Source organism: Alexandromys fortis, unplaced genomic scaffold (genome assembly GCF_014885135.2).
Source record: "Alexandromys fortis isolate MF-2015 unplaced genomic scaffold, M_Fortis_MF-2015_v1.1 scaffold_53, whole genome shotgun sequence".
Lineage (NCBI taxonomy): Eukaryota > Metazoa > Chordata > Mammalia > Rodentia > Cricetidae > Alexandromys > Alexandromys fortis.
The window spans coordinates 10,337,995-10,362,675 of NW_026067939.1; the positions used below are offsets into that span (position 1 = coordinate 10,337,995).

The 24,681-nt window shown below is 36.7% G+C and overlaps 1 protein-coding gene across 1 annotated transcript in view; it reads left to right on the forward strand.

The window, feature by feature from the left end:
* The window catches only part of Fstl5 (follistatin like 5), a 288,146-nt gene that overhangs the window by 159,061 nt on the left and 104,404 nt on the right, over positions 1-24,681 (forward strand). The window contains exon 7 of the mRNA XM_050147516.1: positions 8,338-8,458. Within this exon, the coding sequence (XP_050003473.1) occupies positions 8,338-8,458 (121 nt within the window). The remainder of the gene's footprint in view (positions 1-8,337; positions 8,459-24,681) is intronic.

The following is a 24,681-nucleotide window of genomic DNA, read 5'->3' on the forward strand; positions in this document are numbered from 1 at the left end:
CCTCCCCCCACTCCTCTCCCCCTCCCTCTCCAGTCTGAAGGGCAGTCAGGGTTCCCTGCCCTGTGGAAAGTCCAAAGTCCTCCCCGCTCCATCCTGGTTGAGGAAGGTGAACATCCAAACTGGCTAGGCTCCCACCAAGCCAGAAAATGAAGTAGGATCAAAACCCAATGCCATTGTCCTTGGCTTCTCAGCAGCCCTCATTGTCCGCCATATTCAGAAAGTCCGGTTTTATCCCATGGTTTTTCAGTCGCAGTCCAGCTGGCCTTGGTGAACTCACAATATTGTATATTTAATGGATTTTTACCTGGACATTAGATTATAATTATAGTTTTAACATACTCTACATTTATGTTCTTTCTTAGAAATATGCTCATTTTTTAATGTCCACACTAGATAATAAGAATAATTATGTGCTTCCTTTGAGAAGTGAGCAGCTTGCTTAAAAATGCAGATAGCCTGATTAACTCAAATTACTCTCAAATCCAAAATTCTATAGCTTGCATTTCCTTGCCAGAGTGGAAAACTCTGTTGTCTCCTCTATACAGAGCAATCCACAATGGAACACATGAAGATCAGACGGGATTGTCTCCCAGTGGGAGAATGACACTTGGATGTGTGTGGTGAGAGCAAACTAAAGAAGGCCTAGGAATGGGACTGAAGAATCAACATTTAATTAAATATTCCAAGAAAAGTGCTGTGTCAATAGAAGCAATGTTAGGGCGGAAATGGGTGTGAGCTAGTCTTGTAAATTTTGTCTGTTTACATTTTTCCCTATCTGCTTTAACCTTCTGTCCTTGACACAAGGACTTCTATGTTTGGAAAGGAGGAAGTCACAACAGGAGCTCTTGGCAAGTGTTCTTAATGAGCCAATACATTTTGTTGTTTACTACTAATAAACATAATGGATTTATTGCTAAGCTAAAAAAGTGATCATTCCTTGGTGAAAATATCAACATAAAAGATTTTAAGTACTCATTGCAGCAAGGTGCAGATGACTCAAACGATTTTGAATCTCCTGATTCATACTTATGTCTCATATTCAGTGTAAATTAAATAAGTAAAAGCACCTTAGCTAAAAAATAATGTAAATTCATATTTAAACATACAATTATGGAAAATATTAGCAAGGATAATAAAACAGTGCCAAGCCAAACTATTATTTCAAGACAGCTGTTTGCAACAGTTGTGAGAAATGTTGGCACTGAGATGCAGAACAATACAGCCAGATATGGGGGCTCAGGTGCAGCTAACATTGTCACTATGGGAAAACTGACAATTCATGTGGAGAGAAGAGAACATATTAGGTAGCTCATAAAAATACTGGAGAAAAATGCCATTTTGAAGGAATGAAGAAGAAGAAAATGTGAAGTATTCTGGTGAAGAAAAATAAGTATTTAATTTTTGTAGATGGGGGAGTTTTGACATATTCTCTTTGACAAAGATGAAAGGTTCATGGAATTGTTCTCAAATATCAATATATATTCAAATCACCTTAGAAAGTTTTACTAGGGTCCTACTTTGTCCTCTCTCCAGACATCACAACTATCCCAGCTAGAGGAAGTAATCTTCACGTAAAAGCGTACCCACTGGCATTCTGGTAGAAGTATTGCACAAATTATATTATAAACAACAAAACAATAGCAGTAGTGATTCTTAAATAAGATAAAAGAGAATATTTTTTTTAAAAAAACCACATACATTTTATCTATAAAGGATTTGTCCATATCATGATGGTTTCATAAATAAGGTTTTGCACAAGATGAACTCAACCTTTGGTTGTGTTTATTATTGTATGTTTTCAGAAGTAGAATAATAGTGTGTACTTAAGCAGTATAAATTTAAATATATCAACCTGGTACCATATGGTTTTAAAAGTTACTTGTTCTAGTAAGGATAATTCAGCCTTATTGTCAATTTAATTTGTTGTACAGACAGAGATATGTGTGCAAATAATATCTTCAGTGGAAATACAAGATTTTAAATATCTTTTTTAGAGATAGTAACAGTGTTTACAATCCCCCTCAAACCCACATGCAGATTTCCTACCTTATGACTCTTCCTCCTTTTCTAGCGGCAGTGTCAAGGTCCCCTGATTATTAATGATAGGATTAGACCATCATGATTTTCTTGTAGGAAGTACACTGTCTACCTTAGTGAATTTTAAACTGCTAGATCTACTAGCCAAGACATCTCATAGCTTTGTTATTTTGTTTCACGAGAAATACCACTCAGGCTTGGTTGAAAATCTATACTAGTCATGGATGTGTAAGTGCACAATTCCAGCATTTACAAGACTGAGGCAGAATAAAACAGAAGTATAGAACCTAAGGGTTATGTATAGAGAAACAAATCAGACTGCAGAGGTCTCTAGCCCCTATCTACTGTCAAACTCTTTGAATGCCAATGATTATATATTTTAACGTGTAATAATAAGGTAATTGGTAATTACAGATATAAAATAATTCATTTATATTCCACTGGGAATGAAAGGAAGACATTTGTAGGATTTTCATGTCCCTAAATCATTCTGTATCATAATTAGTTATCACTAATATTCCTATTTTATAGATGATATTTCAGATAAAAGTATTGACTACAATTTTATACATTTCATAATCCTAGATTCTATTCACTGGCAATTTCAGTCTCATTTTTTCTACAGCTTAATGAGTTTCTTAGTCCAAAAGTCTGAAATTTCATAATTTCATATGTGCCATTGAATTGGTATACTGTATAATCCTCATGGTATGCCTAATTTAACTGCAATTGAACTACCTGAATTTACCACTGATAAACCATGATACATAATGTTCCTCGCAGAACTAAAGTATAAATGAAACACATTTTAGATGAAATGGATTTAGTGTAAAACTTCCTTATCAGTGAACCAGCAGGTTCTCTTTTCACTACTGAAAGAAATTTCCAGCAACAAGCCGGTTTCCATTTCTGTTTGTCTTTGTTTGCTGTCTTGTTGGGGTTTCCTTGATTGGAGGAGACTCTCTCTGCACTGAGGGGCTGCCCCCACTTCCTTGTTGAGAGTGGCTTTGACTATCACATTGTAGCAATCAGGGTTGTGTTTATTCACAACAGTTAGATAACCACATCTAGGCACCCAGATTTAAATAACAATGTGTTGTAATTGGGTAAAATAGGTTTTAAGAGTTTTAGCATAGGCTGGACTGAAATGCATGCAAATGAGTTTTTGATACCATGCACTACACCTAAGATATCTTTATTTATGCATCCAGCATAAATTACTGTACTATAGTTGTTGTTATTACACAATATTTTGCTTTCACTTATGCAGAAGTATGTTTTGCAGTTGTGTAGTGTTAACTGTATAAATGTAGCTGAAAGAGAGGATGGTGTTCATTGCTTATTTGCCATCATTTCATGTGTATGTACATGAAATACATATATGTTCATGCTTTCCTTTTTCTCATGCTTGTGGATACACATGTCTAGGCAGGAACATGGATGTGTATAAGTATGAAGAGACTTGAATTTGGTTTCACAAATCATGCCTCATTGGTCTGCCACCATATCAATTGAAGTAAGCTCTCCTAATCAGACTAGATGTGGACAATACAGCTGGTATCACCGGCCTGCTTGCCCCCATTTTTGACTTTCTAAGCTGGAATCACAGCTATGTCTATGAGCAAGCACTTGCTCAAATTCTGAAGACAGAACTCTGGTCTCCTTGCTTGCATGGCAGGCATTTTAATTGCTAAACTTTCTCCCCAAATTAAATTCATATCTTAAAATCTCATCGTATCTGTCTTTCACTGCAAGAAATTTCAGCAAGTCAGTATATATTTCAGCAGTAAAGTGTGGAGCAAGCTCAAATTTTCGCTATTGAAATTGAAATCATCTGTTGCATATATATATATATATATAGTACAGTAGATATATGTCAAATTATGTGTGTGTGTGTGTGTGTGTGTGTGTGTATACAATTGAGCTCGTGTGTCAGGAGCCCATAACAGACCAAAATACAGATGCTGCTGAAGTCCTACTTGGCAAACTAATGAATTTTATTGGGATTACTTATAGGAATATAGGTAAAGGGTTATTTACAGGAGAAGGAATGACTCATAACCAACTGCATCACCAAATCCACCTCAACATGGGTCAAGCTCACAGAAGTTGGGAATCTGGAGCACACTGCACAGCCTGCAGGCAGCTCAAAAATGTTGGAAAGTGTTCTTTGTTAAGTGACTCTGTTGGTCTAAACCTCTTGTAGTCAGCTTGGCTGGCTCGTGCTTCTCCCTGGGAGCTGGCCTGGTCTCAGTCTTCCTGGCAGCTTGTCTTGTCTGAAAAGAAATGCTCAACAGTTTTATTTTTCACACTTGGAAGAGGTGCGCCTAGCGAATCTGCTCAGTTTCAGGAACTTCTTGACTATATTCAGTTATCTTTTGGTTTAAGGAGATTCCCTGTAGTTTGGTGTGTTTCAATCACAAGATAACTGCTTCTCAGCAGCTACTACGAAAAGAAGGTTTTGGGAGAGCATTTTCTCAAGAGCCCTGCTACATTTCCTTAACTCCTCATCAGAGACACTTAAGAGAGTTTGTTCAGCCAGACAGTGGTGCCACAAGGCTTTAATCCCAGCACTTCCTAGGCAGAAGTGGGCCAATCTCTGTGAGTTCAAGGCCAGCCTGGTCTATAAAAGCTAGTTCCAGAACAGGCTCTAAAACTACAGCGAAACCCTGTCTTGAGAAACCAAGTGTTTATTCTAGACAAAGCATCTAAGGAAAAAGAGTGTCTTCCTATTTATTCAGCAAGGCTGCTAGGTTTACTTGTTTTCTGTATAAAACAAAGAAGCAAGTTCTTTATCTCTCATCCCTCAGTCTCCTGCTTTCAACCATGATTCTTTACAAGCTTAGAAAATCAGACTTTTCATGACTACTTGAACTGATTTAACCTAGAAAAATAAGTACATGTTCCATGAGATGGAATTGAATTTTTATAATCTCTAAATTAAATATTGATATATAATTCAATGAAATAATGTGTATTTATGCAGTATCTGATTTTAAAAATAGTATATTGCAGTAAAGCTTACATGATAATACATATAGTGAAGAAACATCCTCAAAACTATTGTATAAGAAATTCTGGAAATTCTAAATAACCACAGTTAATGGTATCTCACTGCTTCAGAAATGAAAATCAAATTGAATTGCTAACTACATGGTTTTTAAAGTATTATTTGTTACTAATATTTTTCCAAGTAATTGAGTAGGAGCTAAAACACAGTAATTATAATGACTGTATTGATTAATTCATTTGCATGCTCACTAAGCACTGTGTCTATTTGAAGCACCAAACTGCACGCCGACTGTGAAGTGAGCAGCATCAGTGCTCATGATTAAGAACCGGGATGACTAAATAATGCAGAAAGAAATAGTGAGGAACAGATATTGATTATCCATTAGCACATATTTTTCTCATTTTTTGAGATTATAATATAATTATGTTCTTATCTTCCCTTTCCCTATCTAAACACTCTTATATACTCCTTGATTATATATATATATATATATATATATATATATATATATATATATATATTCTAGAAATCTTAAAACATTTTAGCAGATGCTAAATCTTCACTACTAAAAGCTCATATCATAATATAAAAATAAAAGTGAATTTAAATTTAGAAACTATTTTTCAATAGATTGGGTTTATCTTTTTAACTATATATAACTAGCTAAACAATGCTTGTGAAGAAATATAGGCCAAAATTGCAGTTTTATGTTCTGAATAACGACACTGGAACACGGTTTTCTTGTAGGCTCTTATCAGTGCTGATAATCAACTGATTGTTAAGTATTTTGATGTTACTCTTATTTGATTAACTATAGTCAGTGGGGAGCTGCCATCAGAATTCTCTTAAGTTTGAAAGTGTACTACATATGTTCTTCTCTGCTTGCATTGCTTTGAAATGAATATGAGCGATAATCTCAACAGAATACATGATCTGGAATTTTTTTCCCATCAGCTCTTCCCAGACATCTGTGCTTGAGGCTACTTTATAATTGGGAAGGGGCACATACGATTTAATCTACTTACAGAGGGTCTATTGGCTGGCAGACTGTGAAGCTGTAATGGAATTCAGAATGAGGACATATTTTGTTCCTGAATCCCGAGTGCCTGATCTCAGACCATAGCTCTCAACCATGACTGAGCAATAAAATCACAGAGTTCAGGGAAACTGCTTAGAATAGAAAAGTACGGAGAATGTAATATTCGAAAAGATTAGAGATGTGACACCCAGAAGAAAGTTAAGAATATTTCTGATGTCCATGTAAAATAGCAATAGGTAATACTAAGTTAAAGCTATAATTAATGGAGGATATGAAGAGGAGAATGCATGATAAAAATTATAGAACCCAGTTTGAAGACTTCCACAATGTTACACGCCATCATATTTCAACCTTTTGATTTGTAAAATGAAACTAATGACACTGCCTTCCTGAAAGGGTTAAACAGAGGATGATCTTCTATATTTAAAAATAAAATACAAGATAGTACTTGAGATACTAAAGTGCCCAGCAAACATTTGAGGTGGCCTTTAGGTGTGTTGAGAGGATCCTTACTTTATTCAAAGTGCAATTTGATATTAGAGTTTGCATTATTAGAAAAATCTGTTCAATGAATGTTTTTGTACAGTTAATGTATAGTCAAGTTGAAAGGACTCAACACAGACAGAATGTGGAGGTTCTGGGAGGCTCAGAGAGGAGGCTGCTCTCTTCCTTCAATCAAGGACGCTTGAGACAGAGAGGTCTACAAAAAGTCAAATGAGGTCCAGTTCATTAAGTTTTGTTCCTAGTTTCTGTGCTACCAGAGTTCAGTTTAAAAAGCATTTTTTTATGCCAATGAATTCAAGGTTATTCCCCAGTTTCTCCTCTTTCTGACTCAGTGTATCTTCTTTTGTATTGGCTTCACTGATTCATCTGGAGTTGCATTTTGTGTTTTGTGCAGGGTGAGGCATATGCACCCAAGATGCACCTATCTAGTTAACCAACTCAATTTGTTGAAGATGCTTTCTTTCACTGTGTGTATAGTTCTGGCATCTTTGTCAAAACTCAGTTGTCAGTTGGTGTGTGGCTGTCCCATTCCTCAGTTTTGCTTTTAAAAGTGTGCTTCAGTCTACTGTTATCTCGAATAATATCTATGTTCAAGAAAATATCTTTAAAATTTCTGTGATTTTTTTCCCCAAAGGACTATGGGATAGAATTATTAAAAAGAGAAATACCTGTGTTTTGTTTAAGTAAAGAAAAGTCATGGAAACATAAGATTTTGATAACTGTAGAATGTCCCCACAGAGACCTTTCCCCGTGGGAGGGGGCTTGAAGTCTTTCCCTCCCCTTCAGTCTGTGAAGATAGTGGGGTTCACAGGGAGCACGAGTTCAAGCTTGTTCAAAGTTATCACAGAAGCACAAAGGTGAGAGGAAGAAAGGTCCAAATGCCCACAAAACAGCATCTCACAGGGATCAGGCAGTTGGGCTTTAATAAAGATTCTGGAGATTATTAGAGCAGTTTTTCCCAAGAACCTAAAAACAGATTTGACAGTTTTCCCCACTGCATACAATGATGTATAAAGAGGAGATTTTCTGGTTTGTACCCTGCAGTTCCAAGGATAATGCTGGGACTCTGTTGTGATAAACAGAGGAGAGGCTTTAATATTCTTCCCCAGGAATGGCTATGCCTGTGTTCTCCCGAAAACCAAATGGCATGGCTGTTTATTCAAATGACCAGTAGTAGATTACAACTTTTAAAAATTAAATCCTGGCTGATAGTTTAGTATTATGTCAGAGTTCATGCTTAACATGATTGAGGATATGATTTAATCTTCATTGTCCCTCAGACACAACAAAATAAAACAAAATATCATGTCTCAGGATAGAGCTATAAATGCTTACACTGAGAACATACCAATTTGATAGGTATTTTCTTTATATTTATACTTCTAAGTGATATAAAAATAGGTGGACAATTATCAGACTAAAAATGTAATTAGCAATTTGTTTTTAGTTGTAAGATAAGTTCTTGATAGAGCTTTATCCATCTAAAATTCAAAGTATAAATTTAAATTATACCAGTATACTTTGTTAATTCATGTATTTAAAATTAATGTGGAAATGTCATATTTATCAATGAAAGTTCACTTTTAAAGAAAGAATATATTAAAAAAAATATTAAGGTAAGTCAGCCTCTTCCATGTTTACATTGATAATTAAGATCCTTTAAAAATGTTTAATATATTTATTTTACTCCTGAATAGAAATAAGTTATCAAGTTTCCAACTCTGTGATCTATATTCTTTTTTAGGACTTTGGCGATGATGGGTCTTTGTATATCACCAAGGTTACCACAGTACACATGGGCAATTATACCTGCTATGCAGAAGGCTATGAGCATGTCCATCAGACACACATCTTTCAAGTGAATGGTAAGAATAGTGTTACTGTCGACAGTTTTACTTCACTTGATAATCTCACAATTGAATGGATGGTACCTTAACTTTAACAAAGGTTCTAAATTTTAGTTAGTAGATTTACTGTTAGTTTGGTATCATTTAGTTTTTAAGTCCTCAAGTAAATTAAAACTATAAATTAGTAAAAATTTAGTCATTATAAACTATTACAAAGTAACATTTTAAAGAATAGGAAATTGAAGTTATTGGTTTTGGTTGAAAGTATCAATCATTATAAAAACATGAATCTTAGAAACCAGTAAGATTAGTAATTTAGAATTTTAAATCAGATCAGCTGTTTGATTACTCATTAGCACCACCGAAAACCCCTTCGTACCTTGTGTCGTAGTATCAGTTGTAACTCCAACACCTGTGCTGTAGAGGGATCTTTACCTATAAACTGAGACTAGCGTGGGAAATATGGGTCATTGCCTAAGTTTTTTTTAATTGCCTTATTATTTATGTGAAACATGTCTTACATTGTGATGCTTTATTCAGTGTTTTGGAGTGTTAATCAAACAAGCTTATCAAAACCCTTTATTTAGCACAGATTTAACCTGACTTGACATAGAATCCTTTGTATGATGTGTTTTTAGTAAGGTGTTTCATACTTTACCACATGTACTATTTATCTACTTTGTGATCTATAAAACTAAGCAGAGGCTGTTTTGAGGGGCTGACAGTGTGACCAGCATGCATGCCTGCATTAAAAAAGACTCAAGCTATGTGTTTGGAGGCCTAGAGTTGGGTATTTTGGATACACACACACACACACACACACACACACACACACACACACACTGTGGTTTGGTTTCTAAGCGTTGTAGAGAATTGGGATATTTGAATTTGTTTCAAATAAATGAATACTTAAGATACTGTAATCAATGGGAAATAAATACTTGTGCAGTAATACAGTAGGGGTCAGTTTGGAGAATGCTGAAAAGGACACCTGCTGCTGTCACTAGCAATGACAGATAGGTGTGAAAATGAGTGAAAACTTGTCTTAGAGATGTGAGGGAGGAGTAGGGAGAACCTGCAATGAAGATGAGAACACCAAGAGACATGGTGCGATTAGCTTTTTTTTAATTAATTTATTTATTTATTAAAGATTTCTGTCTCTTCCCCACCGCCGCCTCCCCTTTCCTTCCCCCTCCCCCAATCAAGTCCCCCTCCCTCGTCAGCCCAAAGAGCAATCAGGGTTCTCTGCCCTGTGGGAAGTCCAAGGACCACCCACCTCCATCCAGGTCTAGTAAGGTGAGCATCCACGAAACTGCCTAGGCTCCCACGAAACCAATAGGTCCAGTAGAATCAAAAACCCGTTGCCATTGTTCTTGAGGTCTCAGTAGTCCTCCTTGTCCCCTATGTTCAGCGAGACCAGTTTTGACCCAGGCTTTTTCAGACCCAGGCCAGCTGGCCTTGGTGAGTTCCTGATAGAACATCCCCATTGTCTCAGTGTATGGGTGCACCCCTCGCGATGAAAGGAGACAGAGACAGAGACAGAGAACCACATTGGAGCACCGGACTGAAATCTCAAGGTCCAAATCAGGAGCAGAAGGAGAGAGAGCACAAGCAAGGAACTCAGGACCGCGAGGGGTGCACCCATACACTGAGACAATGGGATTAGCTTTGAATACGTTAATGAAGGCATACTTATCGATGCAAAAGTCACGAGAAGACTGACAGACATAGTTGTGTATTCAGGTACTTCAGTTAAAGTTTTAATCAAATCAAGCTCAAGCTTGATTGGATCACCTTAAGAATGTGTGTAGTCTGGATGTAAAGTTAGAGATCTGAGCCTTGGAATTAAAATTACAAAGAAGAAAAAGATGCCAAGGGACAGACAGAGTGTGAGGAAACCAATATCCAGGAACATAATTTAAAAAATGCTCTAAAATGCTGAAAAAATGGGGCTGGGGTCTAGCTTAGTTGGCAGAATGCTTATGCAGCAAGCATGAAGTCCTGGGTTCTGTCTACAGCACAGAATGAAGCAGGGTGGTGCACGCCTATGCCGGCACTCAGGCGATGAATATGCAGGAGCATCTGCAGTTAAATTCTTCCTCATCTATTGGGATTTCAAAGCTAACTTAGGTCTTTTTTTTTTAAGGGATGTTAAAAAGTAAACTAAAGCTGGAAAACATGGGGAGTGTGATGCCCCATGAAATGCAAGGGTAGAAGATCCAGACTGTGGTTTCTGGGCCAAACTCAGCAGGAAACTCGCCCTGGGTCTAGTTTCACATCAGCTTCCAGGAGTAAACAGTGAAGAAAACAGAGCAATCATATATGTTCTTGGAGTTTCAGGTGCTTTGAACTGGAGCAACATCTGAGCCATTCTTCCCCTTGAATCAGTGCTGTGGCTACTTCCAGTCTGAATACATTAGACTCAGTAGAACAGACACAGTAAGACCCATCCTCATTTTCCTTGTAGTAGTAATTGGCTTCAAGCAATCTGACAAGACCCACACCCTGAACTTTCTTACATTTTTTTTATAATTAAAGCACAGATTTTCTACTTCACCGTATTGCTAGCAATTAATTTTTGTCTCTTAATGTGACTTACTGCCTGTCTCAGCATTAATCTTTCAGCCTAGCCCCTTGGTTCTTCTTTAATGAGTCTCGTCCATATTCCATCTACTTCAGAGATATATTTTAAAATATCAAAAATACAAAACCCCAGTTTTCACCAGCTACCCTGGACGTTTGGTTTGCAGTTGGTATTCCCAGACAAGCTGGAGAATGTGATGCAGGGAACGTGTGTCCCATGGGAGGTCAGAAGAGTCACTATAAAAGGCTGCCCTTCGACAGTTCCGGCTCTTTGCCCCCTTCTGAAGCAGGTTTATTCTCAAGTCACCCACTCACTGAACTCCAGCTGCGAACTTCAGAGACCTGAGCCAAACTGTAGGTTTTTATGTTGTAGGACTCATTCCCAGCCACCACGTATGTGCCCTGGTTTATTTTACCCCGTGAATAAACCGTTTGTTCTCGGATGTCAGGTTTTTCTCAAAGATGGTTGAAGAGGAAAGAGACATCCATCACGAATCTTCATGTACCATCAACCTTAACCATATATATGGAATTATAACTGCTCCTCCATTTTCTAAGTATATAGGTTCTCAAATAAGTATTGAATTAGAAATAAAACCAGCATTTTATTTATCCAGTTACTTTTAATGCACTTTGAATTCCCCATATCAAACTTTTCCTGAATGCGATTGATGTAATCAAAACTGGATCATGATGTAAAATTTCTGTTAGGCCAAAAGAAAAAAATAGGATGGTGCTATACAGTTTAAATGCTAGATTTGAGTACTTAAACATAGACTATAACAACTTAAAGGTTGTGTGTGTGTGTGCTTGTGTTTGTGACAGCTAGTCAATCAATGTACTTTCTGTGTGTTTATATAGTATACGTATGTATGTACCTGTACTTGCTAGATGAAGTACATAATTAGGAAAAGGCTTACATATTTTATAATCTTTCCTCACACATACAAACTTACAAACACATACAAACATACAGATAAAATAAGCTCTTTCTTCTGTAAGTTCTTTTTGGCCAGAGTATTTTATCCCACTTTTAAACATTTGCACAGCAAATATATGATTAACTGAACTATTTCCCTAGCATTCCACCTTATTTGTTTATTTGCTTGTGTTTTTGTTTGTTGGGTGACATTGTGTTTTCAGTGAGGTCAATTATTTATTTATTGTTAGGCTTTAAAATATTTATTATGTTTTCCCTTATATTGAAAAGCCATAACATATATTCTGGCCAGGACTTACCCTCTCTCATCTCCTGTCAAATCCTTCCAATTTCCCCTTTCATCTAATCCATACCTTATTTCTTCCTCTTTAGAAAACAAACCAGCAAAAAAAGAGTCGAACAAACTAGAATTTTAAAATAAAAGCCAAAACATCAAAAAAGGACCAGAGACAAACACATGGAAACACATACAGAAGAATCCATTTTCACACACACAAACACACACCAAAACAAAGAAACACAAAATAAGAAACCATATTATAAAATAAAAACCAGTAAGATAAAAGATGCTAAAATAAAGTAATATGAGACAGAAAATTTACACAATAACACCAACGAATTTGTTTCATGTTGGCTATGTTGGCTGAGCATAGGGCCAGCCCTTTAGTAAGGTGAAATGCCACTGGAGAACACTTATATTTCATTTGTAAGTGGTTGTCATTTATTGATAGTCTCTAGGTTAGGTACGGAAAATTGTTTCTAATTTCCCCTCTGCATGCAGGGTTCCCTTCTGGCTTAAAACTGTACAGGCCCTGTGCATGATGCTCCAGTCTCTGTGAGTTTATTTCTGGAAGACACGATTTTCTTGGCATCATCCATCAACTCTGGCTCTTAGAATTTCTGCCTTTTCTCATGCATTGTTCTTTGAGAACAATAAGATGGATTTGATGATGTTATCACGTTTAGAACTGAGTGTCCCAAAGTTTTTTACTCTTTACCCATGGTCCAGTTGTCGCTCTCTGTATTTGTTCCCATCAGAAAAACTTCTGATGATGGCTGAGCAAAATATGAGTACAGCAGGAAGTCATTAGGATTCATTTGCTTTTTATGTTCTTTTATCAGAACGGTAGCGTATGTAGTATTGTTTTCCACTAGGTTCATAGCCTATGTGGTCTCAGGTTGTTAGTGTTGAATTCCACCTCAAGGACTCGGTCTTAAATTCAATCAGATAGTTGTTGGTGACTCCTACATTGTTTGTGTCACTATAGAACCATCTTCTTATGATGCAAGCAGGTCACCTTTGTTGATAGCAAGTTTTGTACTTGGGTTGGTGGTTGCCTTTCTCCTCTAGAACATTGCAGAGTACATTCATGTTCCATGAACACTGGTCAGGAGGAGTGAAGGTTGTAGTTAAGCACTAGGTCATTTTTTCTGTGTTAAATTAAGTATGTAAATGTTGTTTTCAGTGATATGGTCTCATCATCAGTTTATAGAGGGCAACCAATATTCCTGGGAATATCCTGAGTAGTTTCCCTGTGTCCGCATTGGCTTGTACCATACATCTGGAGAAATCTGCTAATAATAAGCTGTTTACAGTATGAAAGAAATGGTTCATGGGCCAGTAAAGTTTTGTCTTACTTAGGGATTTCATTGTGATCAAACCCCGCTACCTGTAGCAACTTGAGGAGGCAAAGATTTATTTCATCTTGTACTATTAGGTAATAATCAGTCACTAGGGGAAGTCAGAACAAGAACTCAAGAAAGAAACATAAAGGGAGGTTCATAAGCAGGTAATGCAGGAGAGTTTCTCAATGGCATGGTCCCCAAGGTTTGCTCAACCTATTTCTTTTTAATAATTTAGGACCACTCTACCCAGGATTGGTATCATCCACAGAGGGAAGTGTTCTCCCACAGCAATGCATAATCAAGAAAGCAACTCAAGGGTTTGCCCTTAAGATACTTTTGGTAGGGGCACTTTCTGAACAAACATTCCCTTTTCCCAAAAGATTCTAGCTTATATCAAAATGACAGACACTAGCCAGCACAGGTTTCCTAAGAAACTCAGAAGCTTAAATGTTTTAAATTATATTTGCTGGTTCTAGCCTTATCCAAGAAAAGAAACACAGTATGTAATCGTTCTGATTGATCAAATTCAGCCACTATGGGTCACAAACTTGTACAATAAAAACTTTTCATGGATTATAATATTTTACCTATTTGGAGCAGCTAGAGTAGAAAGTGAAGCGTAAGTAGAGCAGTTGAGATTTTAGCTCCCATCCCAAAAACAAAAATGACAACTCACAGGAGGTAGAGATGTGCTTAGTTAGATGTGTAAGCAGGGTCACCTGGGTTGGCTCAGACAGGATATTCCCTAGTAGAAATTCCAGGGTGTTTATGCTCACAGCAGCCCATAGTTTTCAAAATGTTCTTGGAAATTCTTTTCAGGAAAAAAAATTAAAGATAGAAGTAACGAAAATGGTGCATCGCATAAGAAAACACTTAAAGGAGCTTTAAGAAAAGCACTAAAAATAATTTTGTCTGACTTTTATTAAACTGAAAAAGATTATACTTCTGTGATCTTTAAATATTCTACCAACAAAATTTTAATGAATACAAAGAAAAGAAAAAAATATTGGTTACATTACAAGTCATCATTGCCAAAAAGAGTTCTGTTAACTAGGAGTACTTTGTACAGAAGTAATTAAATAGAGTTTATTTATGATGTGAAAATAATAGCATTCATTAAAAATACTATAATATATATGAATTTTTAAACATTTCATTTTCTTTGTTTTTTTTTTTTTTGCTGTGTTTGGCATTTGATATACTATCTTATAACACACTTGCGTTTTTCACATAAATCAGTATAGAAAAACTGACATCACTTAGTTACTATTGACCAAATAACAATAGAATATTTGGGCACAAGGACTGACAATGGCGAAACACTAAGGATGTTCAGCAGAATGCAAGGCAGCTAGTGCATTGTGGGTTCAATATATCCTTACATAGAAAAAATTTAAAATCTCTGTTATGTTTTTCTAAAGCCAAAAAATAAAAATAAAATACTTTTGAGAAATTATGTTATTATGTGTAATTTAAAATAGTATACCCAGAAACCCATTAATTAATAATGGAAAAACATATATGACCTATTATTGTGACCATTCCTGAAAACCACAACAGATATTAGAATATTTGAGGGTTTTGAAATGCATTGTAACTTAAATCTCTCAGGGTTTTGACAGAATAAAAGTCTCCTTATAGCCATGGCTCTTTTGTGACAATGTAGATTAGATGGTTGAAATATAAGCATGTTTCTGTGTCCTTGTTTGAAAAAGCATTATGTTTCTATCAAAGGATTTTGAATCTACGGTGGAATTCATTTCATGCTTTTATTTTTCTTTTCACATAAAGCAAACTGCCTTTAGATCTTAAGGTTACAATACAGAATGTTTGAAAATTTTAAAAGTCATCAGTGTTTATTCTTCCCTCTGGGCAAAATGCTTGTGTATATTCACAGCGGAGTTTTATGTATGCCGGTACTGCTCTGCCATTCACATTGCAGCCCTCACACGTAATATTAAAGAAATTCATTCCTCCCATTTTTGTCAAAAACTTCTGAATAGAATTGTTGGCTTTATAAAATATTTATATTGAACATTTGTACTTTTCTCCATCAAAATTGGAAAATGTCTAAAAGAAAATCCAGGCACAGAGGTATTGAAATCTAATCTTCACTACTGACAAGGGGATTTTAATGAACTATGATGGGTTTGATCCTTGCTCTCTGGAGCTAAACTTCCTGCTGTATCAGGAGCAGCATGGAGACTTGTCTTCAGGAACAACCCTGCCCTGCTAACTTTTCTACATGGCTAAAGTTCAGAGAAGAATAAAATATTTCTGAAAGCTCTGAGATAACAAAGAAGTAAGAAAGAAGCCGCCTGGCTCTGCATGGTCCTTATCGCATAATGAATTAATAAAGGCTAGCAATGAGAGGCTTTGCTGGCTTGGGGATTTGTTGGTCCTTTTTGAAAAGAAAAACAAACAAATCAGTACCTGAAAGTGTGAATTCTAGGATTCCTCTCATTAGATCAGCCATTCCATGTGTAGTCAATATTCATCTATGTCTTAACAAATATCCTATTATATTTGGTCATAAAATTTGAGGGTGTTTTACTTAAAGGAATGGAACTTTAGCATGAATATCTAAGTCTATGTTCAAGTAGGAGAGTGGTTACTCCACAGTGGTTGCTATCAATGACGGAAATTCTTATTCTTCTCCCTGCTAAGGCTCTGGGAAAGACGTTGTATCTGGCTAGCTCCTTGTCTCCTAGCACAAGCACTCAGTGCTGGAGAACAACCACCACCTGCAGCTGCTTGCTGCCAGAGTCTGTGTCTATACCATTTCCTAAATGTCTATCAGCTGCTCTCAAAGAAGAAGCAACATGTTGGGGAGGTCATTCCTCAGGGCTGGACTCATCATTTGGAAGGAAGCTTAGCTTCCTTCTCCTGCAAGTGGAACATTCTGAAGTATGTTCTACACAATCTTTCAGAAAGAGAACACTAGAATCAAGTTCTTCTGGGCCATCATAATAGTGTTTGAAAATCTATTTTCTTTCTTGTGGTTATCTAATTTCCTCTCAAATAAACTATTGGCGACAAACTTCTGTCCTTGTTTTTGTTTTTGAACATAGTCAGACACAGGGAAGTCCTTTATCTGATGTTGAAATAGGAGCAGCAGGGCTGCGTTCCCGGCACCCGGCCGCCCGCATGGCTAGCTTATGCCCAGAAATAATTACACGGAAACTGTATTCTTTCAAACACTGCCTGGCCCGGATAGTTCCAGTTCCTTATGGCTAGCTCTTACATATTGTTCTAACCCATTTCTATTATTCTGTGTAGCCCACGAGCTGGCTTACCAGGGAGGATCTTAACCTGCGTCTGTCTGGAGCAGGAGAACCATGGCGACTCTTCCCTCAGCTTCTTTTTCCCAGCATTCCCTTCTGTCTACTCCGCCTACCTAATTTTCTGTCCTATGAGGGCCGAGGCAGTTTCTTTATTAATAAGAAATCACTCCCCCATCATTTCCCCTTTTTCTGTTTAAACAAAAAAGAAGGCTTTCATTTTAACATAGTAAAATTACATGTAACAAAACAGTTATCAAGTAAGAATTAGTTACAATATTTATATATCTCTTATCATAACTAAGGAAAACTATAACTATTCATTCTTCAACTCCATCAAAGACTCCAGAAGGATATAATATTACCGAAGTACACAAGAAATAAGAAAACTCTAGAAATGACAGAGACATCTCGCTGCCTGGACAGTCACCCAAAGTTCTTTGGTACCGTTGGGGCATCCATCTTCGGCCTACAGGCCCATGGTATCCAGATACATTTCCATGAAGCAGGAAATTTCAAAGACAGTTCAGTCATTTTCTGCTGTGTCCTGCAGAATGTCTCGCAGACTCTTTCATGAATCAGGAACCCCGAAAGACCATCTCACCTTTAGGCAAGTTCAGCAGTCCTCTCTCTGAGGGTTCTCTGTGTCCAGTTTATGCAACAGTCCAGGCAAGAGCAGTTTCTTGCCCAAATGACTATCCAACTCCATAAGGATCCTCTTCGATGCCCATCTTCCTCTTGAAGTAGCTGGTGCTGCCAGGAGCAGACGTGTCTCCTTGTCATGAAAAGTCCTAAGTTATTAAAATATTTTAAATGCCATATTCTGCAGTCTTTGAAAGATATGAAGAATGCCTATCTAATTGAAATATATCTCTATATATCTAGAAAATCTAATTAACATGACTACAAGCTTAACTATTAGCAATGATTATCCATTAACAACCTATATTTCCTAATTATACATTACATTTTAAATGAACTACACAATCACAATACCTTAATCAAGATCAAAAATACATATACATATAACAAAATTGACCTTAAAATCCATACCAATGCAAATTATTCATATCTATATTATATCCCCCTTTAAATGTAAAAGAACATTTATAAACAATATTTGGGAACATGGGCGTAGTTTTTTCTCTCCAAACTGCTTCCTGCTGAATGGGGGCGTCGTTAATTAGGTCTTTCATGGTATAACCTGTGTGCCAGGGTCATCTCAGTTGGCAGTTGAGCGAAGCAATTTTTGGAGGGTGTTCACAGCAACCTTTCAGGAGGGCGTGGTCTATCATACCAAATCGGAATAGATGCAATCCACAGGGTCTCATCCTCTGCAAAAACAAAAGAAGACCCTCTCCAAAGCATCATATCCTTAGACCCAAATTCTGAAATCATAATACCCTCATGAAATCCATTTTGGTTTAGCTTGGCAGCCCATATAATGAAATGTCTCTCTGTACTTAGCTCCTTCACAGTCAAAAATTTTAAAGAAAACACAATGTACATAATCCAGACTCTCTGTGAATTTTCCATTTTTACGTGGCTTATTTTTTTTTATTTCTCTTAATCTATAACTATCTGTACTTCTGTACTCTGTCTCTTTAAAGACTTTACCCTTTTTCTTTTTAAGACATTAACTTTATTTTTTATATTCTTTTTCTTCTCTTTCCCAAGCCTACGTACATTTATCCAACAGTGTCTGAATCTGTTTTATTGTGAATCTGTAATTTCTTTACTATCCAGGAGCACTTCTTAAAATGTTAAGCACTTCTTAAAAACTTAAGTTGCACCATGTACAGGTAATACGGTACTGCCTGTGTCCTGCCCAGTCTAAACCTTAACTGCTGTTTTAAGGTAATTACGGTAGTTCCTGCCTGAGACCAGCACAGTTCAGCATGGCGGAGCTGAGCCAAGCTGCTCCTGCCTCAGAGCCATTTGGTGCCCCTGAGCCACACACAGTTCCAGGCACACAGCAGTCCACATTGCCATCAAGCAAGCCTTAGAGCTTTACTCCAAATGCTCTATTCAAAAGCTCTGTCTCCCGCAGGAGCCAGACAGAGATCGCGATGGCGGCACAGCCCAGAAAGCCGGCATTTTAAAACAGCCAGTTTTTTTCTTGTTGCCGAGTCAGGACAATTTCTCTCTGTAGCACACCACCCACAAACAGCAAAAAGCTGTGTTAAACTCTCTCTCCCTTATTTTTAAGCCTTCTCAGGTTTTTAAGTGGATTTAGCCCATCACGTCTGGGCGTCATCTGTTGAAATAGGAGCAGCAGGGCTGCGTTCCCGGCACCCGGCCGCCCGCATGGCTAGCTTATGCCCAGAAATAATTACACGGAAACTGTATTCTTTCAAACACTGCCTGGACCGGCTAGTTCCAGTTCCTTATTGGCTAGCTCTTACATATTGTTCTAACCCATTTCTAATATTCTGTGTAGCCCACGAGCTGGCTTACCAGGGAGGATCTTAACCTGCGTCTGTCTGGAGCAGGAGAACCATGGCGACTCTTCCTAAGCTTCCTTTTCCCAGAATTCTCTTCTGTCTACTCCGCCTACCTAATTTTCTGTCCTATGAGGGCCGAGGCAGTTTCTTTATTATTAAGAAATCACTCCCCCATCAATCTGATACTCACTTTTACCTTTTCTTTGCTCCTCCTGGAAAATTCTAGTGGTAACATATTTCTGGAAGGTTTTAGAACATAATGGAACAGTGTGTTAATAAGAGATCTGGAAATACTCATTGCATGTTTCCTGTGCTAGCCTATGTCCACTTATAATGCATTACAATATTTTAAAACAATTTAAATATTTATTCTGTGATTAGATTTCATATCATAATATCTCTAACATACTCTAAATAGACAATATTATTCCACAAATATTGGAATCAAAGCACACATCTTGATTCAAATGGAGTTAGGTATAGATTACTCACAGCCAAGGAAGGGACCACAGTTAAGAACCATGGATTCCAGCTGACCTGAATGGACGCTCCATGTGAAAGTGGTTACAGAGCTTTTATAATCATAGTGCAATAGGAAGTGCATAAACAAATATATTTACCCAATTATTGGAGAAGATTTCAGGTAAATAGACCGTATGAGGGACTTCAAGTACCATGACAATATTAGCTTTGTGTTTGGTGGAGACTTAAGGTCAGCTAGGTCTGAGGACTTATCAAAGAACTATTTACCTAATAGTCCTGAGGATGTTAGGTCAGACTCATGGCTGATGGTAAATGGCTTTTAAAAGAGACTGAAGATCCCCAGAAGAATCTTTCTTCATTTTCTGCAACATTCCATCTCTCCACACTAAAAATGTCCTATCCAGGGTCAGACAATGTTGACTTAGTTGTGAATTCTTCAGAAAATTTCTCTTCATAAGAATATAACGATTCTAAAAATGTAATTTTCAAAAGTCATCATTATTAGTTATCTACAAAATTAAGATTAGAGGAGATAAATTCTAAAGAATCCCTAATTAAAATTGTTTGTCCCTGTAAGCTATAAAAACTGTCCACAGATTAAGGTATAAGTTCTTCCTAAATTCCTCGTATTGTTCCCTTTGAGTGTGACAGTGCTTCAAAAATAAGGCTTGAGTGTGACTTAAGCATCTCTATCCAGAATCACTCCTCAGTGTCTTCAAGCATCTCTCATCTCAATGTATTTTTTTTTCAAATGATAGTGTCTGTGCTTTATATCAATGTCCAGTACTTTCTATTGGAATGAATAGCTGTTTATTTCTTTACAATTCCTTCTAAACAGGGACTGCGCATATAGCCCAAGCTTGCCTTGATTTGTAATTTTTCTCTGTCAGCCATCATCTGGGATTACTTGCTGTCAAACCTAACTCTACATAATTTATAGTTCCATTTTATTGTTATTAATTTTAGCTACCTAAACTATACCTCTCTCTAATTCAGTTGGCTATAACTCAGATTAATTTAAATATGTAACTTAACTTCTTGAAAACTATTTTAAATATTTATCTACTTCATGTATAATTCTAAACCCTGAAAGCGGCGTATTTAATCTCATTTTTCTATTTTCTTTTTTCTAATATTTGAAATAGTGTTATAAAATATTTGTAAGTAAGGTATAAGCCACATAAAATGGTATTTTAATTGACCATATATCAAATAACTTTAGGGAATTTTTTATATACAAAACAATACCACAAATACTTTATTTAGAATTTTAGGTAGTCCTCACCTTTTTGTGATAATTGGAGTTACCAAGTTTTCTATTGCCCTAGCCAACATTCTTTAATGATTTGAAGTTTAGGCATACTACTGATATATTTCTTCAAAAATTTGTTTCTCAAGATGTGTTTTTAATTATATTTCTTTGAATGATATTCCTATTGGATGCTGAGTTTTAGATAGACCATTTATGGTTTTATTGGTTATGGATGTTCTATTATCTTCTGGCTACCTGTGTTAATGGGTGTTCTATTGTTCCGGCATTTCCCTCCTCTTCCTCCTGTTTCTCCCTTCCCAGTTCCTCCCCACTCTTTTTCCTTCGGCCCTCCATTTTGCCTCTCCTTGTATTCCTCCTCCCGCCTCTTCCAGTTCTTCCTACTCCACTACTTCCTCTCACTTCCTTACCTGGTATAGCACTTTAGACAAAAGACGGTGAAAGTGAGCAATGATTCAGCAAACTGATTTTGGCCACTACACGAAAGATAACCTGCCTTTTCCAACACTTCTTTCAGCTTTAAGAAAAAAAAGTGAAATATTGTGATAACAGAAGAACAGTTTTCAGTTTAGAAAAGAAAAGTGTTGCTCAAATTGGGCAGGAGAGGCAGAGGCAGAGAGAGAAGAGAGAGAGAGAGAGAGAGACAGAGACAGAGAGACAGAGAGAGAGACAGAGAGGGAGGGAGAGAGATAAAGAGATTAAAGTTTTTAAGAGTGATACACTCATCCCATACACTAGTTCTCTTAAATATATGAGTGTTACATTAGAAAGCAAAGTGGTGGATCTTAAATCAAGGCAATTAAGTTGTTATTCACGTGGGCTCCATGTATAATTACACAAATTCAAACCCATAATTTCTTTCAAAAGGGGGTGAGATGGTAAAAGGACATATGGTATCTGATGCAACAACAAGAGGTTGAAGCAAACTGATGTCTGGTCCCAAGCCCACCAAAGCAAGACTCTATAAGAAGTTAGAAATTTCAAGGACCAGGATTTCTCCTGGAATCTCTAAAATAAAAAAAAAAAAAGCTTATATCTAACTTGGATTTAGGTTTTTAAAAATGAATTTGAATTTTGGGTTTCTGTGGTGTAAAGAATAGTGTTATTTCACTCCAAGACCATTCCACACATTCTCTTTTAACAGATTCAGTGTATCTGGCTTTTTGTTGAGATTTTTTTAATTTATTTGAAGCTTATTTGTTCAGGATGATAAATATAGATCTATCTGGGTTCTTCTACATACAAAAATCCAGATTGACCAGTATGATTTGTTGAAGATGGTGCCTTTTATCCATTTGTATTTCTGAACTATTTATCAAAAATCAGGTGTTCATGATTTGTGTCTGGGTCTTCAACTCGATTACACTGAGCTCTGTGTCTCCTTGCAAACCCTTTGCCCTTTTTATTTCTATAGCTCTGTAGTACAATGTGAGATCAGAGATGGTAGTTATGTTGTTACTCAGGGTTGTGTTAGCTATCTTTGTTTTACATAAAACTTAAATTTTTTTTTACAATGAAACCTGGTCGTGATTAGCAGCATTCTTTGCTCTGCCTGGACTGCCAATCACTTCATTCCAAGAGAGGGTTTCTGAGAAGGGTAGCAGGTTCTAATTGTAAGAGTGGATACATCCAGTGTGTGTGTGTGTGTGGCCTATCATTTTCCTAAGAACATAGGGTTTACTAGCTATCTTGAAGAAGGAATGACAAAGGCTACTTCTGAGATCACACAAGATTGTCTCTAGGAAGCAGACAGTTTTGTATCTAAAATTAGCACAGCATTCCATGTGCTTAACGAAGTTGGGTTCACAGTGAACACATTAAATTCCTGTACAAACTGAGCTGATACACCTTCTTTGGCTGATTTTGAAACCAAAACTATGATTAATGTTTCTGGAGACCATTTCTCCTGGGATGATAGCAAGCCTCACTGACAGTTTGTGATGTAGTCTTGTCTTGGGTTATAAATGTTCAACGTCTTGTGCTGTTTTTATTGTGTTTAATATTTTGTTGTTGTTTTTTTTCCTTATACTGCTCAGTTTCTCTTACTTCTTCCATTCTTTCTCTCTGGAGAGGTCAGTCTCTTCCAGCAGGTTAGCCATCTTTTTAATCTGTAACGTACCCTTTTTTCCCCCTTTGGAAAGGAAGTTTGTAAGAAATTTTCTTCCTCCCTTTTATTGATGCTTTGCTTTCTAGCTCAGGCTTGGACTTGTGTGTCGCACTCTGTTGTCCTCTGGGAACTGTCACAGTGAGAGATAGGAAAATATTACATCTGTCTGCCAAAAGCACTCACAGTTCAAGCAAATATTTCCACCTTGTCCTCAGTGATTTGGAAAATCCCACCCAGGGGCTTTGCTTCCATCAAACAGTGTGCAACCTGTGTCCAGACAGAATCCATTATTCTCTTCCCCAGATTTCGTCTTTTGTATATTTTATCCTGGCAGTTCCTAACCTCAAATTCTCAATTCAATAGACTTTCCACTCTTGTGCCCTTAGATCTAGAGGAAAACGTCACACAATCCCTGCAATCAGTATCACTTTGAAATACCTTCAGAAATTTCAGAACTTTAGACTGTTTTTTAAAATATTTTGTACATTTTTATCCACAATTTGTATAAATGCTTAATACTATATCTTTGAAATAGCAAATCTTTCAAAGTAAAAGTTTGTTTATACTTCATTATTTAGTATGAGACTATTCATTTGTTTCCCAGCCTCCCAGACATGAATAGTCACACAGAAACTTTATTAATTATGGAACTGTTTGGCTGATATCTCAGGCATATTTTTAGAAAACTCTTACATCTCAAATTAACCCATTTCTATTAATCTATGTATCATCAATAGGCTGTAGTTTACTGGTAAATTTTCTGGCATCTTCCTCCTTCGGCAGGTACATGTTATCTCTCTGACTCCACCTACTCTCTCTATATATCTCTTCTAGCCTGTCTATATTCTGTCCTGCCATAGGCAAAAACAGCTTCTTCTTTAACTAATGGTAATAAAACATACTCACAACATACAGAGGGGATCTGACATCATCTCCCCTTTTCTATCTAAATATAAAAGAAAGTTTTAAATTTAACATAGTAAAATTACATATAACAATAAGTTATAAAGCAAGAATTATAGTTACAATATTTCTTTGTGAGTCTAAAACTTCAAGTATAATTTATCTTTTATCATAACTAAGGAAAACAATAACTGTCTTCAACTCCATCAAGGACCCCAGAAGGATATGTTACCTAAGTAAACAGAAAGTGCATTGTAAGCAACTTCCAAAACTGTAGAATTGACAGAGATATCTTGCTGCTTGGAAAGACACCCACCCAAAGTTCTTTTATAATGTTGGAGCATCCATATTCAGCCTATAGACCAATGGTATCTGGCATATTTTTTTTTCATGAAGCAGAAAATGTGAACGACTGTTTCAGCTATATTGGCCTTTGTTGTCACTTTCTTTTGTGTCCTGCAGAGTGTCTGGCAGACCCATGGAGCAGGAACCATGAAGGACTATCTTACCTTCTTTTGGCAAGTTAAGCAGTCAATTTTCTGTGGGTCTTGATTGCTCACTTCCTACAGCATACCATCAAGCAGTTCATGAAAGAGTAATTTCT